Source organism: Patagioenas fasciata, chromosome 3, assembly GCF_037038585.1.
Source record: "Patagioenas fasciata isolate bPatFas1 chromosome 3, bPatFas1.hap1, whole genome shotgun sequence".
NCBI lineage: Eukaryota > Metazoa > Chordata > Aves > Columbiformes > Columbidae > Patagioenas > Patagioenas fasciata.
Genome location: NC_092522.1, coordinates 79,111,693 through 79,130,113, shown reverse-complemented (window position 1 = coordinate 79,130,113; position 18,421 = coordinate 79,111,693). Strand labels below are relative to the sequence as shown.

The following is an 18,421-nucleotide window of genomic DNA, read 5'->3' as shown; positions in this document are numbered from 1 at the left end:
GATTATAAACTATAGATAAGAAAAGATACAAATGGCAGAACTAGGAAATTCTAAACAACACTTTTATTTACCTCTCTGATCTGTTTAATCCATGCCTCCCTTCCAAGGAATTCCTGATGGAGGACTGCAGGAGCAGAATTCAAACTGAAGGCCATGGTGTCACTAGAACTTTCTTTAACAAATGGCTGAAGGTCCGAATGCAGCTGAAAGAGAAGAACATCTTTCTTCAGTTCCCAGGAACAGTCTATATGTATCCACTCATCCAACCAAGGTCCATATCCTGATTCTATACCTACTCCCCACTTTCTGCTTTGACACCCGTACTTTGGTTGCACTTTTTCAAGTTCAGGGGAGAGAGGGGAAAAGGTTGAAAGCATTGCAGTGGCAGAAAGTTGTGGTAAGAGAAGCATGTAGAGAATCTGCAAAGAAATGGGTAAAAGACACCTTGCAGAGCTGGGCAAATGATATCGCACAGCCAGGCAGAAGACTGTTGAGGGGCAGGAAGCAGAAATAATATAATGGAAAAAAAATGATCCAGTCTTTGGTGGGAAGAATATCAGTTTTTAATCTGTGACTGGTCATACATTTTGAATTATTTTGAGTACCCAAGGAAGTCGATGCAATAGGACCCTCTTTCTGACAAAGGAAACATTACATAGCTAGGAGCTTCCTGTGAGAATTATGCAATCCTTTATACACAACTATAGGTCAATGGTGAATGTATTAATATGAAAGCATACACAAAACATTAAGGCTATAGTCTGCACTGGAAGCAATTTACTGGTAGAGCTGTACCTAGTAACAGCATACAGTGGCATATCTATGGCAGTGAAGTTGTGCTTTATAAAACCACTTCTGTCTCCTGGAGGAACCAGAAAGTGTCTCAACCAAGTCAGCTGAAGCGGATGGGAGGTCTGTCTGTCTGCCTGTCTCAAGCTACATCTGTACTCGCAAGCAGTGCAATACAGTAGGAGCAGATCTTTAGGGCTAAGCAAGAGTGCCAAGAATTCGAGCTCCACACTCTGTCTGTTTGCCTTTGGCCTAACTCTGCTGTGGACTTAAAGCTCTCTCATGGAGGTCAGAGGCCTACCTCTGGGAAACTCTACTGCTGCAGAAGTATAGGCTGTTTCTGTCCATGTCTGGTGACCTCCCTCCTCATCCTCCTGCCACCTCTTCTGGCAGTTACCTCCAAAGCAGACTATTCAGAAGGGAATGTGTGCAGGTCCTTCAGCCACTGCAGCTCGTGCTCAGCCCGTGTGCTGCTGCAGGCAGCTGAGCATCTCGGCACGAATCTCTGCAGGGGGGCAGCTGAGACCCAACACACGCTTCCTCCTGTGACTCCTGCTGCTGGGACAACGGCTGTGGGAAGAACACAGGAGCAGAGGAGGTAAAGCTTTAAGCTGCTACAGAAAGGTGCGCTGGAGGGACATTAAAAGAGCCTTGAATGAACCAAGCTGCAGTTGCTGAGCTACATTTTGCCAGTTCATAAGCATTGTTCATACCAGCAGTTTCTGCAAACATCTTCACGCCAGCCAGCAGTCAAATCTCTCAGCGTCACTGACCTGCTGGCAAAAGTCTACAGCACAGCGGCAGTAGACGACAGAGCTCAAGAGCAACACATTTTACAAACCTTACTGTATTTAAGGATCCCAGAATGAAAGGAGAAGGCGTACCTTATGACTCATAGACATGTGTTTTCCATACTGAAATGCCATGTCCTGGATCTCAGCGCTGTGCTTTGCTAGCTCCATTGCAGCCTGGCAGCTCTTTGCCAGCAAGGCACTGTGCGACAGGAAAACCTGCTCCTTCCACGTAGAGATGCCGATATCATCTGTAAGACAGTTCTCCTGAAAATGAAGCAGAGGCTAACATGAAAACACCAAAACTGCAGCTGTGTCAGCTCGCAGAAGTTAATGGTGTGGCACAGGATAGCGCACCATGTGGTAAATAACAAAACTCCTGGTGCCAAGGTGCCAAATGAGGGTGGGCACTTTTTGGGGATGAGTAGAAAAAAGCATTAGAATAAATTTTATATATGTATATACACATATATATACACTATACTATAAATAAACATACTAGCAGCTTCAACAAACAACATTTTCATTTTCTGCTCAAAAAGAGCAATGCAAAATATCTGGAGCTGTCAACAGATTCTACACAGATCCTTTTATTAATGACTGTATCATTATACTGAACATTAACGGCCAATTATATTTTTTCTGAGGTACTGGGGAGAAAGAACAAAACCAAACCAAACACAAACAAGCAACCCGAACACACACGGAAAAAAAACCAAACTAAAACAAAACCCCAAACCAAACAAATGCATCCCCCCCCCAAAAAAAAAACCTCAAACAACACACCAAAGCAAACCAACAAAAAAACCAAAGCAAACCAACCAACCGAATGCCACAAAAACCCCAGAATACAGTGGCACTTCAGCCCCTTACCAGTTACCCAGAACCAACAATTTCAAACAAACTTGAGAAGTCCCTGCAATTTCCCCTTTGTAGTCAAGAAAAAAATCATTACAAAAGGTATTAAAAATCTTTATAGAACTGCACTGGAAAAATGAAGGACTTGTACCTCTTTCAGTCTCATATTAAGGATGAGGAATGACTGAAAGTATTCAAAAAGAAACAAACTGCACTGTGATTTAGCTGTGTCAGGTATTAACTTTCTCAGGGGACCAAGAGAGATCTCAGTGATGCCTCTAGTGAACTTTATCACCTTGACTATAAGGTCAGAGATGCTCAACACTTCTCAAAATCCTTTGTATGCAAAATATTAGTTTGGATTACTTTCCACAAAGTGCTTTAATTAACACAAATCAAATCCTTTCCCCCTAAGCCCAAATTCAGCTGCAGCTCCTTTGGCTCTCAAGGTGTCAAGAAGCCACTATTTTACTAATGGTTCTTCGAAGCTAGACAGGACTGTAATCTTTCTTACATACACGTTACTGTCATACCTTTAGGTACTCTTTAGAAGAGTTTTGCTTCGAAAAAAACTAAAATCAGTAATGAGAAGGTACGGAAAAAATTTCAAGCATATAAACGTTTAAAAGTTTGTAACTTCTTCAGCCAAATCTGTTGCATACACTAAGCCAAAAGCTAATCTTTAAAAGAGTAATATAGAAAACCTCTTGTATAATAAGCCCTTTCCCTCCAAGTGATGTCAATTAAATTACTTAGAAATGAGCAAGAAGTAATTCTGTGTGACCCTATAGTTTTCTAGCAAGGTATTATCTGTCATGAAATCGGTAACAAGTGAAATAGAATCCATCCGTTCAGCTCTAATTTTCCTCCCTTATGGATATCACCCAGAAGTGCTGCCTTACAAGGGAGAGGATAATTTGAGACTAATGGAAAAAGTAGAATTCTGCAATGCCAAGTAACACAGAGCTGTATCAAAATGCCTTTGCTTTCAGACATACTATTAACTTATACAAGGAAAGTGAAGAACAGAGAAACCACATGTTTGCTATTATGCATAGGATAACTTACAAAGTCAAGCCTAAACTTTCCTCATGTTTCATTTTACTGTAGTATTTTTGTTTTAATATCTTAACTCAGCCCAGAGCATGTGCAAATTCCCATGACTGGCAAAATGTCAAAATGAGCATTTAATTCAAGTAGTTTCCTATATATCAAGTCTTTTTTTCCCCACTCAGATATAGGTCAATTTATTTTAAATTTAAAATCAGGAGCTCTTGGAAGATGCAATACAATCTTTTCCTTAACAACCAATCTGCTCAGTGAAAAAACAGTATTTACTAAAATTTGCTGGATGATATTGAAAATTGGCAGTGATTTTTATAATTATTTGCTTTAAATCCAACCAAGACAAAAATATTCTAGAAGGGTATCCTGAAACATTTTATGAAGTTAAAAAATCTTTCAGAAGACCCATAAGTTGAAAATGTTTACTTGCTGGAGTCTTTCAACAGTAATAGGAATGTGGATATTATCAAATATCAACTGCAGGAACTGAAGAAGCTTAAATAGTCATTGTAACTTGACATATACAAGAAAGCTAATACTATGAGTTGTTACAAAAATATATTCTTCTTAAACAAGTCTGAATTTCATCACAGGATTGAAAATAACAGCACAAGTTACTGTCTGCTACATGAACACCACGTAGGAGTTTCAAGCATTTAAACACACATCTAATTTTGGGAAAAAAAAAAAAAAAAGGACAAAAAAATTGAGACCTATTTGAAGATACAGTGTTGAAATCTTAAACAGATAGGCATTGGGAATCCCTGGGTTACAGAAAGCAGCCAGCTGTAAAAAGGCAATATGCCTATGTGGGTGTGCTTTAGTGTATGAGGTTGCAAGGCAAAATATAGCTGATTTTCATCACAGAACTTCTTATAACCACATATCCCTAAAGCTTCTGCTGCTTAGGAAGGCAAAGTTTTCCAACAATCCAAATGCCATTTTTTCTAAAGTTAACTCGCATGTTACATGTAAACTGCCCACCAACAACTCTGCATTGTTACAACAAGGGTGTGTCCGACAAGATCTAAACACTATTTTAAAACACCAAGAGAAAAATGAAACTAGTTCTAAATTGCAAAGCCTGTAAAATCTGACATAATAACAGCACTTTTTATTTTAGAGAAATTTTCCATTTTTTTGGTAAGCTTTGTTTTGTTCTGTCAGCAGTGGATATTTCAAAGAATAAATATTTCAAAGCACATTCGTTGGCCCAGAAGACTCCTAGCAGCCTTTCATATAAAAGCCTTTTTAAACTCCAATTAATTCTAGCTGTAGTTGACAGTGCTCAGGCAGTTGATTACCTAATGCTTACAGACGGACCTTGTTCACAAGTTCTGTCCACAAGAAATGGGTTCAGATCACAGCCAACCCTGGAAGAAAGCAGCCAACTCCAGACACGGTTTGGATAATGGCAGCATAGGAGCACAGGGAAAATACCCAAATCCAGCTCTGTCGACCCTGATTTCCTATGGGAAATTAAGAACAGCTGAGGGTGCTCCCATTTTACTAATCATAGAATGTCCTGAGCTAGAAGGGACCACAAGGATCATTGAGTCCAACTTCTGGCAAGGTCAGGTACTGTTCTGTTAGAAAGAATTTGGCTAGTTGAGATTTTTTGTTGTTGTTAAGCTGCTTCCATAATTTAAATTGGGTTTGAAACAATCATCTCAGGCAACAGGAAACAAAAAACTTTTAGAAAATGAAATTGCAGGACAAAATACGCAGCCACAACCTCCAGGAAGGGCAGCCCTTAGTGATGGTAACAATGATCCATATTACAAAAGTGGCACTTAACTCAGTTTGATTTGTCACACCAAACAAGATGCTTATACGTAGTTTAGCTGACAACATTTTCAGGAAAATATGAATGAAAACTAAGCCTTAAATGTGCACAAAACCATTTGCAAAACCAGGAAGGAAGTGCAAGACTTTCCAATGTAAAACTTCAGCAGTAGTTTGTAAGAGAGCCTTTATTTGATTGCCACACCATGGCAGCTCTTCTGTAGCCATCTGCTGTGGCACAAAATGATCAAAATGTCTCAACCACTTATATCAAACCTTAGTTTGGTTTTCAATGGGCAAACAATCCACAGAAACAGAAATATTTTACAACAGCATTTTAAAGTTTTAAATTAGGTAGCTCAAGAACTTCTATTTTACATAAATAAATTCCAATACAACTACGAATCTCTCTACCAGTAGCAAAACATCTTGCATGTAGTTCACATAAGCCTTCACCAGATGTATTCCTGCTTGCTGAACATGACAGGGCGTATTTTATTTGTCTATGAATACACGCCGCCTTCCCTGCTTTTGGAGAAACAAGAGTGTCTGCAAATGGGTCAATAAAGCATGCCACTGACTACCTCATACTTTTATTGTGGCACTGTAAAAGAAAACAACACATAATTTTTTTTTAAGTTTGCAAAATTATAATAAATTCAAATATCTCTCCACATCTGTTACTTTTAAATCTCTCTGGAAAAGCTTAGTATTTAAAAGAACAAAAGCAGTAAACAAATAAGACTGGCCTTCTTTTAACTATGCTTTTTTTCCCCCCTCTGACATATTTACCAATTCTTTTCACAGATGTTCTCTACTCAAATTCCGTATTTTAGTTTTCCCTTTTGTCTTGCAATAGAAACATTAAAAACAAAAAAAAGCTCTGATTCCTGCCTGCTAAAAGATGGTTTACATGACTCAAAATACACTTCATTTACCTCCTATGGTAAAATTTATAAGCAAATCCTTTACTTATAACATAGACTCATAGCAGGCCAGTTGATGGACACATGCAGTACCCCTAAACATTACTCCTCAAAGCAGGACTGGTGACTAAACATCAAAGAAGAACTGGTACAACTCTCTGCATGTAGTTTGTGTTTTGGTGGAACAAACTCATTTTCATTAATAAAAACCCTACAGGGTATTTCAAAAAGAGGGAGCCAATTTCAACGCTCTTCCTCTTCAAATTTGGTCCATCTTTTTGAAACACCCTGTGTATAGGTCTAAAACAAATACCTGTTAATTCACTATTTGTTACAATGGGTACTTGCCACTAATGTTTTTATTTTTGTAAGCTTGTTTTACATACTAGCTTTACACAATTTTCACAAATTTCAAAAATACCTAGGAGCTCTTCTAGCCATCAGAGGAACATGTTGGAAATGGTCTTGTCTTACGTTATAGTCTCACTCCAACACTAAAAACGAGTTTTGGAAATGCTCAGTAAGCATCAGCTAGATATTCTGGAGATGAGGAAAACACTCCAACAAGGCAGTTTCCTGTGACAACTTTCATCTTTGCATTCACTGAAGGCACAAATTCTTACTCCCAAATTAGATCTAGATTTAGGGAAGAGAGACAGGAACTGGGAAGAGTGTCCTCCACTCACAGAATTTTATTACTAGTACACAAAGGTTTATCACATCACCCCTTTTTCTGCGTCAGCTTACAGTCCAAAATATTAGCTTAAGCCACTAATGAAATGTCTTAAACCACAGCAGCTATTTGCTGCTTTGAACATGAGTGGCAGCCCTAACCTTCAGGCCGGCTTTGCAACCAAAGCCTACACTTTGTAGTTTGGATTGTCACTTCAAATATAGATGAAAAGTTAAATATTATCTTTATTTCCCCCGTTTCACACAGACCTAATGACTCACTATGCAGACAAGATGAAGAACGACCAAACAGAATGTACTAAAATGAGGTGGCTGTAGGATTGCATTTGGTTTTACAGAGGGGAAAAAAAAAAAGTGGTAATGAGAGCTGTCAAATAATTATATCCGTTATATGTCTTCAGGAGTAAATAAGGTCAGTCTGGTTAGGTCAAATGATTCTTTCATTTTCCTACTCAGCCATCCAAATGAAGAAGGCCGAAACTTTTTTTTGGGGGTAAACATGAACTCAGGGTCTCAGAGAAGAAAGGTGCATTTTGCAGAGTTATTTTTGTCTGAAGTAAATGACAAAACCATCAAGATAAAACCATCTAGGCAGACATCTAGCAAAGCTCAAAACAACTTGGTGGTAAATTAATCTATTTTATGGTACTGAGGAGATTCATAACAACTGCATTAAAGACGTTTAACATATGAAGTACAGTTTTCCTGTCTTGAAAAGGAAAAAAAAAAAAAGGTGAGAAGATACCCTTCTGCTTTTCCAAATTTAAGGCATTCCCAGCAATGAAAATGCCATTACTAATATCCCTATGCCATACTCTTCAGAAGAAACAAAGTCTGACATTTGAGATTCAGCTGCAGAGTAGATTAAAGGATTTGTCTTACCTCTAAGAAATGTAGTTCATATTTTCGTTTCAGTCAAATTGCAATTAGGGGCAGAGGAAGATGCACAAAGGATGCAAATAAGGCAGACCAACAGCTGACCTAGTCCATTTCGCAATCTTTACTAAAGAGATATTCAGGGCACGAATGGGATGCGGCCTCAGAAGAACAGTGTGAGGAAAGCAGCAGGGATGCTTCTCCCACATGGCATGGAACCAAATTTCTCAGAGGATGAGATTAAAAAAAAGTAGATCCCACACTTGTTTGTTTTAGGTCTCATCAGAAGCCATGCACTACCCATCATCGAGACTAAACTTCAGACACTGTCACATAATTTTCGGTACCTATTATGCCACCATACTAATTAGGTATTGAGTTAAGTGGGTTAGTTTAAGTAAAGTAAGGAAGGGTATACTGTAATTTCAGCTTTCAAAAATAAGTCTTTTCTATTTGTCATTGGGCCACGGCAAATGGTAAACGTGGTGCAGCTGTGCTTAGTTTATCTCACACTTCCCTTGCCATACACACATGTGGAGTGCTTCAGAAACAGAAGATAAACAGAAAGACTAAGAAAAAGCAGATTAAGACCTTCTGCAGTGGCAGGAACCCAAAAATGTCCACAACACTTCTCATTTATACAGGGGCCATGGTTGAAATAAAATGCAGTTTTATTGCTGAGAAGAACTTCTTGAGCTTTACTTCTACACACAAAAGAGCAGTTGTTATTTAAAATATGATGTATCTGGGATCTATCTGTATTTAGAAATCTGCTGGAACATGGAAAATAAAATTTTAAGCATTCTTTGCAGAAGTCTCAGAAGACACCACCTATTTTAACACACAGCCCTGGGCACAGCACTTGGGAGCAACCCCAAAGGCCGCAGTCTGGTTTCCATCCATGGGTTAAGCACGGCAGGTGCAGATGGACTGTCAGGTTCCCAACACTGCGCTGCTGCCACATGTCCGCCCAGGGTCCCCTCCTGAGAGGCGCCATCAGACACCCTATGCATGTCATCCTCCGTGCACAGCCGTGCGAGCCCCTGGCCATGGGCATCTCCCCAGGGAGGTGTCACGGCCCCAAGCCTGACAGTGTTCAAGAAGAGACTGGACAATGCCCTCAGACACATGGTGTGAACTGTGGCGTTGTCATATGCACAGACAGGAATTGGACTCGATGCTCCTTGTGGGTCCCTTCCAACTGGGGTCATTCTGTGATTCTATTATCTGATCCTATGATCTCCCAAATGCGCCATTATCGCTTCTCTGCCAGAGGCTCTGGCTCCCTCCAAGGGAAGAGGTCAGCTCATCTGTGTGATTGCCTCCTACCCAACCAGTTTCAGAGTCAGAGGGATAAACTTAAGGTTAGTTTTAGCAACATGTCTTTGCCGCCGCAGAGCAGGAGAGACAGGTATCATGCAGCGGCACCCAGCCGCAGCCAGCCAATGGCCCTCTCCACTTGCCCACTGCGGTTTGGCTGGTGCCACCAGCACAGGCATCTCCTGTAGCGGTAACCCATTCAATCAGGTCTTCCACCAAGGTATTAATTTTGCGACATACTACAATACAGCAACAGTAAAAGAGAGCTGCAATCTAAGTACGTGACAAATATAAATGAATTCATATGTTTCTGCAATCTCAGAGCCATCTCACCTACTGAGTGAGTAAGATTTGGGTCTGAGGCAAACGAGGCACATGAGAAATATCACTGTAAATATATCTATCTACCTTTGTGGATGTCAAGACAGATATTCACATACACAGACTATTCATCATTCCTACACAGTGAAAACTTGCTATCATAAAACCTGTAGAGGTCACAGCAACTTTAAAATTATCAATTTTAGCATGTGCTAAGATACAGTTATAGCAAATGAAAGAACTCTTTTTTGCTCCAACATCCCAGTGAAGCAAGCCTACTTCAAGAAGCATCTCTACAAGTTTCCTCAAAAATTCTAGTAAAGACAAAAACACCTAGATCTAATGCGACGAATTTTCATTACAGCTCTTGCCACACAGTAACACAGCACATCCATAATTGCCCTTGAAGAAATATGAGATTATGTGGTGTGAAACACTGGCAGCCGCTGCTTTTGCCCGTGCCGACTTCTGCAACGTGTGCACTGGGACTTTTGGTGGAGAAGAGCACAGAGCTACACTCCTACCGCTTCAGGACAAAACTCATGTTTATACGATTAATAAGTGAACACTCCGAAGAAGAAAGGACCCAATATAAGTTCAGGATGAAGCATTCTGTAAACATCTTTGGGCTTGGAAATGAGAGATTTGACATGAAAATATTAATGATGTTGACAATATTGTAATAAACGCCTCTAACAGAACCTTGACTAGAAACCTCTGGAAATGTTTTGAAACCCCATAGTAAAGCTTGTCTAGAGCTCACAGTAATGACACGTGATATTATTTTATTAAGCTCTCACAGAAATAATATAGTCCCTCTTCAGGCATTTTGAGAAACTTCCATCAGAGCTCACGGGTGTCAAAACGATGCTACTGCTAAAACTCACTAGGACTGCAGTTAATTCTCTTTCTCCCTCTCCCTCTTCCTTTTAAACAGATGAGAAAGTCATCATATTTACTGCAGTCACACATTAATATCACCGAAGTTCTTGGGTACATAAAACTACTGAAATTCTTACCTCAGATGATTTGGAGTTTTCATAATATATACCTTGAACTAAGTCACCAATAGCACTTGAAATGAGTTCCACAACCTGTAAAAGGAAAGGAGAAAAAGCCTTACATCTTTAATTATGACAAAATTTACTAACAAAGCTATCGCCAGATTTCCAGAGAGTTAAATGGTCACAGCCTTTCCTTGCAGAAAGCCAGTTGCGAAAGACTGAAGGATTTACTGAGATATATTCTGCACAAGCATGATCGTGTCTCTCTGCTAAAATCTCTACTACAATAACTCTTCTATCAAAGTTTTAAGTCAATATAAATGAAAACCAAGATTTTTTTTTTCCTGAAGTGTGAACTATGGAGCGTATTCTCACAACGATGTTCACAAAACTAATAAATCCCAGTTCATGAATATGAGACAGTACCTCATCTGGGCTTTGTTTTGTTTTTTTTCTGCCAAGTAAATACTTCACAATACCTCTCATTGGGAGCTGTTAAAATTCTAATCTTTGTGGCTAATACAGAAAAGTCAGAATCCATAGAAAGGTAACCTTTCAAATGTGATCATTTGGTATTCAGGTGCCCTGGGAATGCACTGTGGATGTATTTAGTTCATGGCCTGAGGCGCAGCTGTACCACATACACTGAAAGTCTGCAACACGGGAATGTTTAAATCAGGTTTATCAATCTGTATTATCTTCAGGGTTCAGACTTTTTATTTTATTCAAGCGAAGCCTAAAAATCTGAACTTGATCCAGAATGTAAAACAAGCAGTCCATAGTCTCCCTGGAACTACCGTACAATTTAAAGTCGTGCACATGAACTGCCTTAATTGGAACAAAATACTCAGATTAATTGTAAAATTAAATGCAGGCATTTCAACTAAGCACACCTTAAGGCTACCCCTTTAGTTGCTCACAAAGTTTTAATTTCTTGAATGTTTAATTTCCTATGCATATGAGTCTGTATCTGATTCCTCCTTTTGCTTCCCAAAATTCAATGTAGTTCTTATTGAATTAAAAAGATTTAGTTTCCATTTTTATCGTTCTTGTAACTGAAGACACGAAGTCAAATGATAAAACCCCAAACAGAAAGATATTTTAACATTTAGGCATACTTTATTTGATAATAAAAACACATTTGTATGCTAGTTTTCAGTACTAGCAGAAAGGTTTTGTGTTTTCTTTTTTTTTTTTAAAGGCTGGTTCATATACATATTCATATGCACAGAGCAAGCGCTAACTTTAGAAACGGTGCTGATTAAAAGTCATGTTTTTTCTTGCAATGCATATGGGTTAATTTGCAAGACCTATAAAAACAGCCTAAAAAAAAGAAAGAAATCACATTGCCCTTTAGGAAACTAGATATTGAAGAAATATTGTAGCAATACGAGCTGCAGAGGAACTGAAAGGACAATGATCCTACAGTGTTACCAGATGTGTTGAGTTATTTAAGTGGGGAACAGAGAAAACTAGGGGTTTTTTTTTTTTCTTCCCCCCTCTGCACCCCCCCAGCCCTTTTTTTTTTTTTTTTTAAAGGTATCAGATAAGCCCTATGCCCAAATCCAGGAGGATAGAGTATCGCCAATAGGTCTATGGACGTCTGTAACTAAATGCCCAGGACCAGATTGCATTACAGTTTATACAAGCAACATCCCAAGATTCTTCTGATGGCTGGGACACATAATACAGATCAATCACTCACTAAAAAATGTTATGGTTTGTGAAATGGTCTGAGCTCAGAGACCTACACTGGTAATACGAAGAGGAATTTACAAAGACACTGAGTCCTACTCGAAATGTCAAAGTGATAGTATGAACTTTTAACAATGCATCTGGCTCTGGATAACCAGAGCTTTTCCTCTCTCGCCTGAAACTCTAGACCGGGCAGGACCCTGTTTTGGGGTTTCTTTTTTCCATCCCTCCTCTCTCTTTTTAGTGCAACTCTACTCTCAAAGGCAATTTTAACTGACTTAAAATAATCCCGGTGAAACATTTGTGAACAATTGTACCTCTTCCTCTTATAGTTTATAAAACATCCTTGGAGACTTGCACATTCAATATTTAGAAGAATCAATATATTAAATACCATTAGGCCTTTAGCGGCATATTGAACACTATATGTTAGTGAGAATTTAATATTACCTCCCTTCTTTCCAAATTTCTCTTTTTTTTTTTTTTTAAATAGAATATTTTTCTAAGGTAAACGTAAGGCCATATAGATCACTACCAGGAATGAAATTCCAGTTTCAAGAGCACAGTGGGACGCTTGCGTGAGGCTCTGTTACTTCATCAACCCTTAATCTGATCTATGAAAAGCATCAGCTGCATAACATCAGTGGCCTGGGGTCCTGAGCACTGGGGAAAACAATAAAAAATGAGGAAACCAGGTAATTTTCCTCTGTATCCCGAACTGACACAGAGGAAGAAAAATTATTACAGAATCAGTAGTATTCATGCAGTCAACGATACACTCACTAGTTCTTAGGCATCACTTTTTAGGAGAAAATTGGAAAGCAATCAACATCCACTGTCAAACTTATTTCCTCCCGTTTTATATAAGCGAAAAACAGTGTCAGGGAACTGATTTTTCCCAAAGTTATGCAGCATGCCAGTGGGAGAGCAGAAAGCAGTATCCAAGCTGTCTCTGTTCTATCGGTGCCTTTCTGCCTGACCAGTGCCCTGTTCCACTCACTGACATTTCTGAGAAACAAGTTTGAAGAGCAGGAAAAGGCAGATGAAAAATCAAGTGCTCTCAGTTGCTTTTCTTCTCATCTGAAGGTTGAGCTCCACTTTAAACAAATTCAAAGATGGGGAAAGGGAAGAAAGAACTGCCAGAATTAGTGCTTGAAAGCAGCAGCGTCTCAAAAGAGACCAAAGGCAGCCAGCTCTCTTCCCACTATTTTTTCACCCCTCTACTCATTATTGAGAAGCCTGGTTCTATGAACATACTCAAGATGAGCAGGAGTAACATCGTATTGAAGGAAAACAAACTTCCACTCTATTTTTTGTTTTCTACTCTGCATGAACATCTTCCAAAGCATTGTGTTCCCTGCTGCCCTGGAGCATCTGCAAGGGCAGGAGCAGCCCAGGGGATGACCGCTTCCTTGCAGGTGACAAGTGAAAGCTCATGCTAATAATTTCATGTCCTTTAAATGCACGTTCTGCAACTGTTCTGCAAGGTTTATTTTTTTTTATTTTTTTCTTCCTAAGGTGTTACTACTTCAACACCTTTTGCAGAGATGTGATCTCTTCTGCTTTTAAAAGGTCAACACAAAGGCCGCCAATTTATGATGAGCAGAGGGAAGAGATGGATCGTTAAAAGCTGAAATCTCTCCTGCTATTTAGGCAGAATAAGTGTATAACATGATGTAAATTCTGGACACAAGGGTGTGATGGCTCATTCCACAGCAAGACAGAGCTCATGCTCTCACCGCTCAGATTTATGCAGATATGGAATAGCCCAGAAGCCTGTGCAATGTTTCAATACCAGAAGGGCTCTGTAGCTTTGAAGATCAGAAGCCTGGTGAAACTTAATTTGCTCTTTTCTGGTACAGCAACTCCTTTGTGAAAAATGCACAGCTTTAGCCCTTCAAAGTTCTTTAAATTTACTGACTGGAATTTCTCAAACTCAGAATTTCTAAATATTGACTGAAGAAATAAAACAAAGCCATGGTCATTTTCTTAGCAGTTCAGAAAATTACTTGGGATGTTCAACCAACCACACATTGAATCTCCTCCCTCTTTTTCCCGAACTCAGACTAATAATCCAGGTGGTGCACTCAGGACCCATCTATAAAATATACCAGGGTTCCGAATTCCCAAAGCATTCTGAGTCTGTGGCGACACAGACTAGGACCATGAATTCACTGTCATGAGCACAGTGGCCTAGTTCTTCCTCGCACTTGACCACCCTGTGAAATCCAGCTCTATCTATTAAAAAAGCCATGTATTTTAATTAAAGTGAAACCTTAAAGCTAGAAGGGCTGCAGGGAAATCAGAGAATATAAGACATTTTGGTAGAGCACTTTCTTCGAAGTTAGAAGAGATGATTCAGACTCCCTCAAGCACAGTGAAGAGCATGGATGCTGGGCCCTACTCATCCTTCCCAAGATTTCTAAATACCCTGAATGAAATGAAGACATGGCTGCCATCTGTTCAGCAACTCAAGCACTTTGTTCCCTTTACTTGTCTTAAAAGTATTTGTTTAAAGTCCACTGCAAGGTAACACTGCATTTGTATTTTCCTCTGTTTCCCATTCTAGTTTTTAAAAAAGTAACGAATTTGAGCTTCATTCAGTGTGTGGTGGTTTTATTTTAAATTCAGTGGCTGAAATGGAATTGATTACACAGACCACTCTGTTTCAGAGTTGTAATACAGTGTCTCTCCAGAGTCCACTGGATATTTTCAAGGGGAACATCAGGGAAAGGATGAAGCTCTTGTGGAGACAGGAAACAGTACAAGGAAGAACACAGCAATGGGTATATCTTTGTTCCTCATCCTTCCCCATTTCTATGTGACAAAATTCCTTAGCTTTGCCAAATTCCTTTCAAGGAGGACCACAAGTAATTCCTTCCTTTCTCAGTCTTTGTCTCTCTCTCTCTTTGGACTGCTGGTGTTGAAACAATATCATTTCCTCACACGTCTGCTATGACAGACCCTACTTCTTGCTGCTGAAAACATAGCAAGGCTTCTCCATACAAGTAAAGAAGAAAATCAGATAGTCAGCCCCCAAAGAAGTGTTATTTTTAAAAAATATTTCCACACTTAAAAATTCCACAGAAAGTTCTTAAAATTAAATATTCTCCTGCATTTGACACAGAACCATTGTAGCACTAGGAAGCTAAAGACAAAACTCAGTAAACAGATGAAATTGGATTTTGATTGTTCAATACCACCTAAAAAGAAGAGAGAAAAACTCTACAGAGTTCCAAGAACACTGGAATTCAATTTTCTTTCCTGGTAATCTCCTCAAACATCATTAGCCATGAAAGTAAATAAGTGTGCCAGCCTACAAATATATATATATATATATATATGTATTTTATGTAAAGTTTATTGAATCCTATTGAATTTACTGCTTGAAATAATCTTGAGCTTTACTATTTTTGAAGCTGTTGAAACACACAGAAACACACAGAAATGACTTCTCAGTGATTTGCATTCTAGAAAGTTTTAAATGCTCTTGGAAAACACATTTATGGTTTTCTTCACTCTTACAATGATGAATTAATAGCAAAATACAATGTGCAATGTAAACACATCACCCAAACCCACTACTTGATGGAAAGGTACTTCCTAGACATTAAAAATTCCTTCAAAATAATCAGCAGCAGTCAATTTGAATATTGTTAGTATTGTCAAATACCTACCTTAAGGTAAGTCTGCCTTAAGGATTTTCAACAGTGTTAAGTTACCCTTTTTATGCTGATGCAACACTATCCACAGAAGGGGTTTTCCTAGTGAAAGACTTCTAGTGCATAATTCAGTCATTTTCCTTAATGATAACATAACCAACAGCAGAAATATTGTTTTTCCTTCTCTACCTCCACATAGTACCTTAATAACATAGTACCTTAATACCTTTCCCAATCCAATGCAGCAGATCCTTGCACTAAAGCACTCAACCAACTGTTGATGAGTGACTCAGGTTAGAGAAGTCTGTGATTTCTTCAGCTTGACCCTTTTGGATGGGGTGATTTCCTTATATAAAACAATGAACAAAGAAGGTGTAATGACTACAGGGTTCTGTAGCTGTAAAACCCTCCTCATCAATAAATGACACAGAAAAGCGTGACTGTAAAACATGATTACCAGTCATGCTGGTGCAGACAACCATTAAACTTCGATATGTTCAAAAACGAATTGCACATTAAACTGAATAAAGAAGAAATCTGATCATGTCTGAGTTGACAGCAATTATACCCGCAAATGGTATTAACTATTTTGTGTAGAATCTATCTGAATAAACTTGAATCAGAAGTAATACCATTTAGCATCTGACAGATGGAATAAACTAAAAGAAGCTGCAGGTGTTTGTTAAACTAGCAAATCAGGAGCAGCAGTAACCTGATTCTAGACTCCAAGGGAAATGCTGCTGGATTTCAAAGCACCAATATTAACTATCAGTTGCAGTCCACCCAAATATTCAATCTTTTTGCTAGCCAACAAGATGTCAAATACCTCGGTGTTTTGTTCAAAAGTCCTATTAACTCATCTACATTACTGCTCTAATTTTAACATTATATTATTGCACTGAAGTCACTCCAGATGTAAAGGCACTTTTACTAAAAATTTGACCCTGGGTAGGTTCATTTTAAAGAGGAGCTTTACAGCAGTGAAAAAAGAGCAGAGGATACATAATCTATCACCCTATTCACAAGACACATATGTTTTAACCTCTCCTAGTACTATAACACGTATAAACACCTGCTGGGAAGGAATGAAAGAGAATGAGCCAAATTCTTCTCAGTGGTGCTCACTGACAGGAGAAGGCAACAAACACAAATTAAAAGATGACATTCCATCTGGACACATGAAAACACTTTACTCTGAGGGCATCAAACAATGGAACAAGTTGCCCAAAGGGGCTGTAAAGTCTCCATCTGCAGAGACATTTAAAAGCCACTCGGACATGGTTCTGGGCAACTGGTTCTAGCTGACCCTGCTTGAGCAGAGGGTTTGGACTAGACAATCTCAAGAGGTCCTTTCCAACCTCAACCATTCTGTGATACCAGTAGCTGGTGGAAGAGAACCACAGCTGATTTTGCACACTCACATCTGCAGCACCAGTAATAACAACTTTTCTCATCTTTAAAATAATAAAACCAAGGCTACAAAGCTGGTGGCAAATACTCTCTTAGGGAAGTTTACTGATTGTACTGGCAACAGTCTTCCCTTGTACATATAGTCCTTAGGAGACTAAGAAAGGCAATCCAGACAAATTTTAGATTCTTATCACTATTGCTAACAGCTTTTAATTGCAACTGAATCATCACAAAAACCCATTTTTACTTTTCAGAAGTGTATTCTCTGTTGCAGTTGTACTCCAGGTGGACAGCTGACTATATACTGACCACTGTGACCTCCAGTCCTGCCACAAAATTGTTTATTAACTGCCTTATCATGAAAGTCCACCTCTAGAACCAAATATGTCCTAAGATCCCACCAACCCAAAGATGGGTGTTAATATGTATTAAGTCCACATCCTAAAAATAGTCTGAGATAATATTGTTAAGACAGTATTTCACCAGAAACAGATTTGACTGCTTTTTATCCTACTACACGCTTTGAATATGAATCTTATTATGTTTAAGAAACAGACTTTAAATAAAGCTAAGAAAACAGAACTTGTGATCTTCCACGGCTTCAGCTATAAAAAGAATGAAACTGGCATTGCAAATATTGCTCATGGAGGAGATCACCTTCCTCAACTTTCTGAAAATTCATTTTCATTTTATACTTTGTGTATGAGCTAAAGCTACTTAGCAATTAATAACCCCATGATGATTATTCACGTCTGTGAAAGAGCAGTAATGAACATCTCTGCTTGAAGAAACCCAGACAGTGGCAATACCTGTTCTAAGGAGGCGGTGAATGAAGCAGCAAAACTGTTGCCTCTTAAGAGTTCTTTCTCGCAGTATGCACCTTGAGCAGAATAAAGCATCACATACTCACAAGTTTCCATGGCTTAAATTGTTTAGAGTAATTTTTGTTTTCTTTTAAATATCCATTTCCTACATATTCTGGCAGCGATCAACATCTTGGAAATAGTTTCTTGTTAACAGGTAAGGAATTATCAAATATAGCCACTTTTTAATGTTTGCCTCAAATGTCTGAAAGGCAATTTCTTCTTTAAAATGTGAGGGGTTTTGCCTTGTAAAAAATAAGAACCTTTCTTAAATAATTTGGCCTTAATGAAATTGATTTTTTTATATATACACATATATATACACGCACACGTGATATGCAGATATGTATCTGAAAGTCTGCA

The 18,421-nt window shown here is 38.7% G+C and overlaps 1 protein-coding gene across 2 annotated transcripts in view; it reads right to left on the bottom strand.

The window, feature by feature from the left end:
- Nucleotides 1-18,421, bottom strand: part of PDSS2 (decaprenyl diphosphate synthase subunit 2) — a 117,158-nt gene that overhangs the window by 16,100 nt on the left and 82,637 nt on the right. For both annotated transcript variants that reach the window (XM_065835045.2, XM_071806667.1), the window contains 3 exons: nucleotides 10,444-10,518; nucleotides 1,674-1,847; nucleotides 72-203 (listed from right to left, as the gene is read on the bottom strand). In XM_065835045.2, coding sequence (XP_065691117.2) covers nucleotides 72-203; nucleotides 1,674-1,847; nucleotides 10,444-10,518 — 381 coding nt within the window. The remainder of the gene's footprint in view (nucleotides 1-71; nucleotides 204-1,673; nucleotides 1,848-10,443; nucleotides 10,519-18,421) is intronic.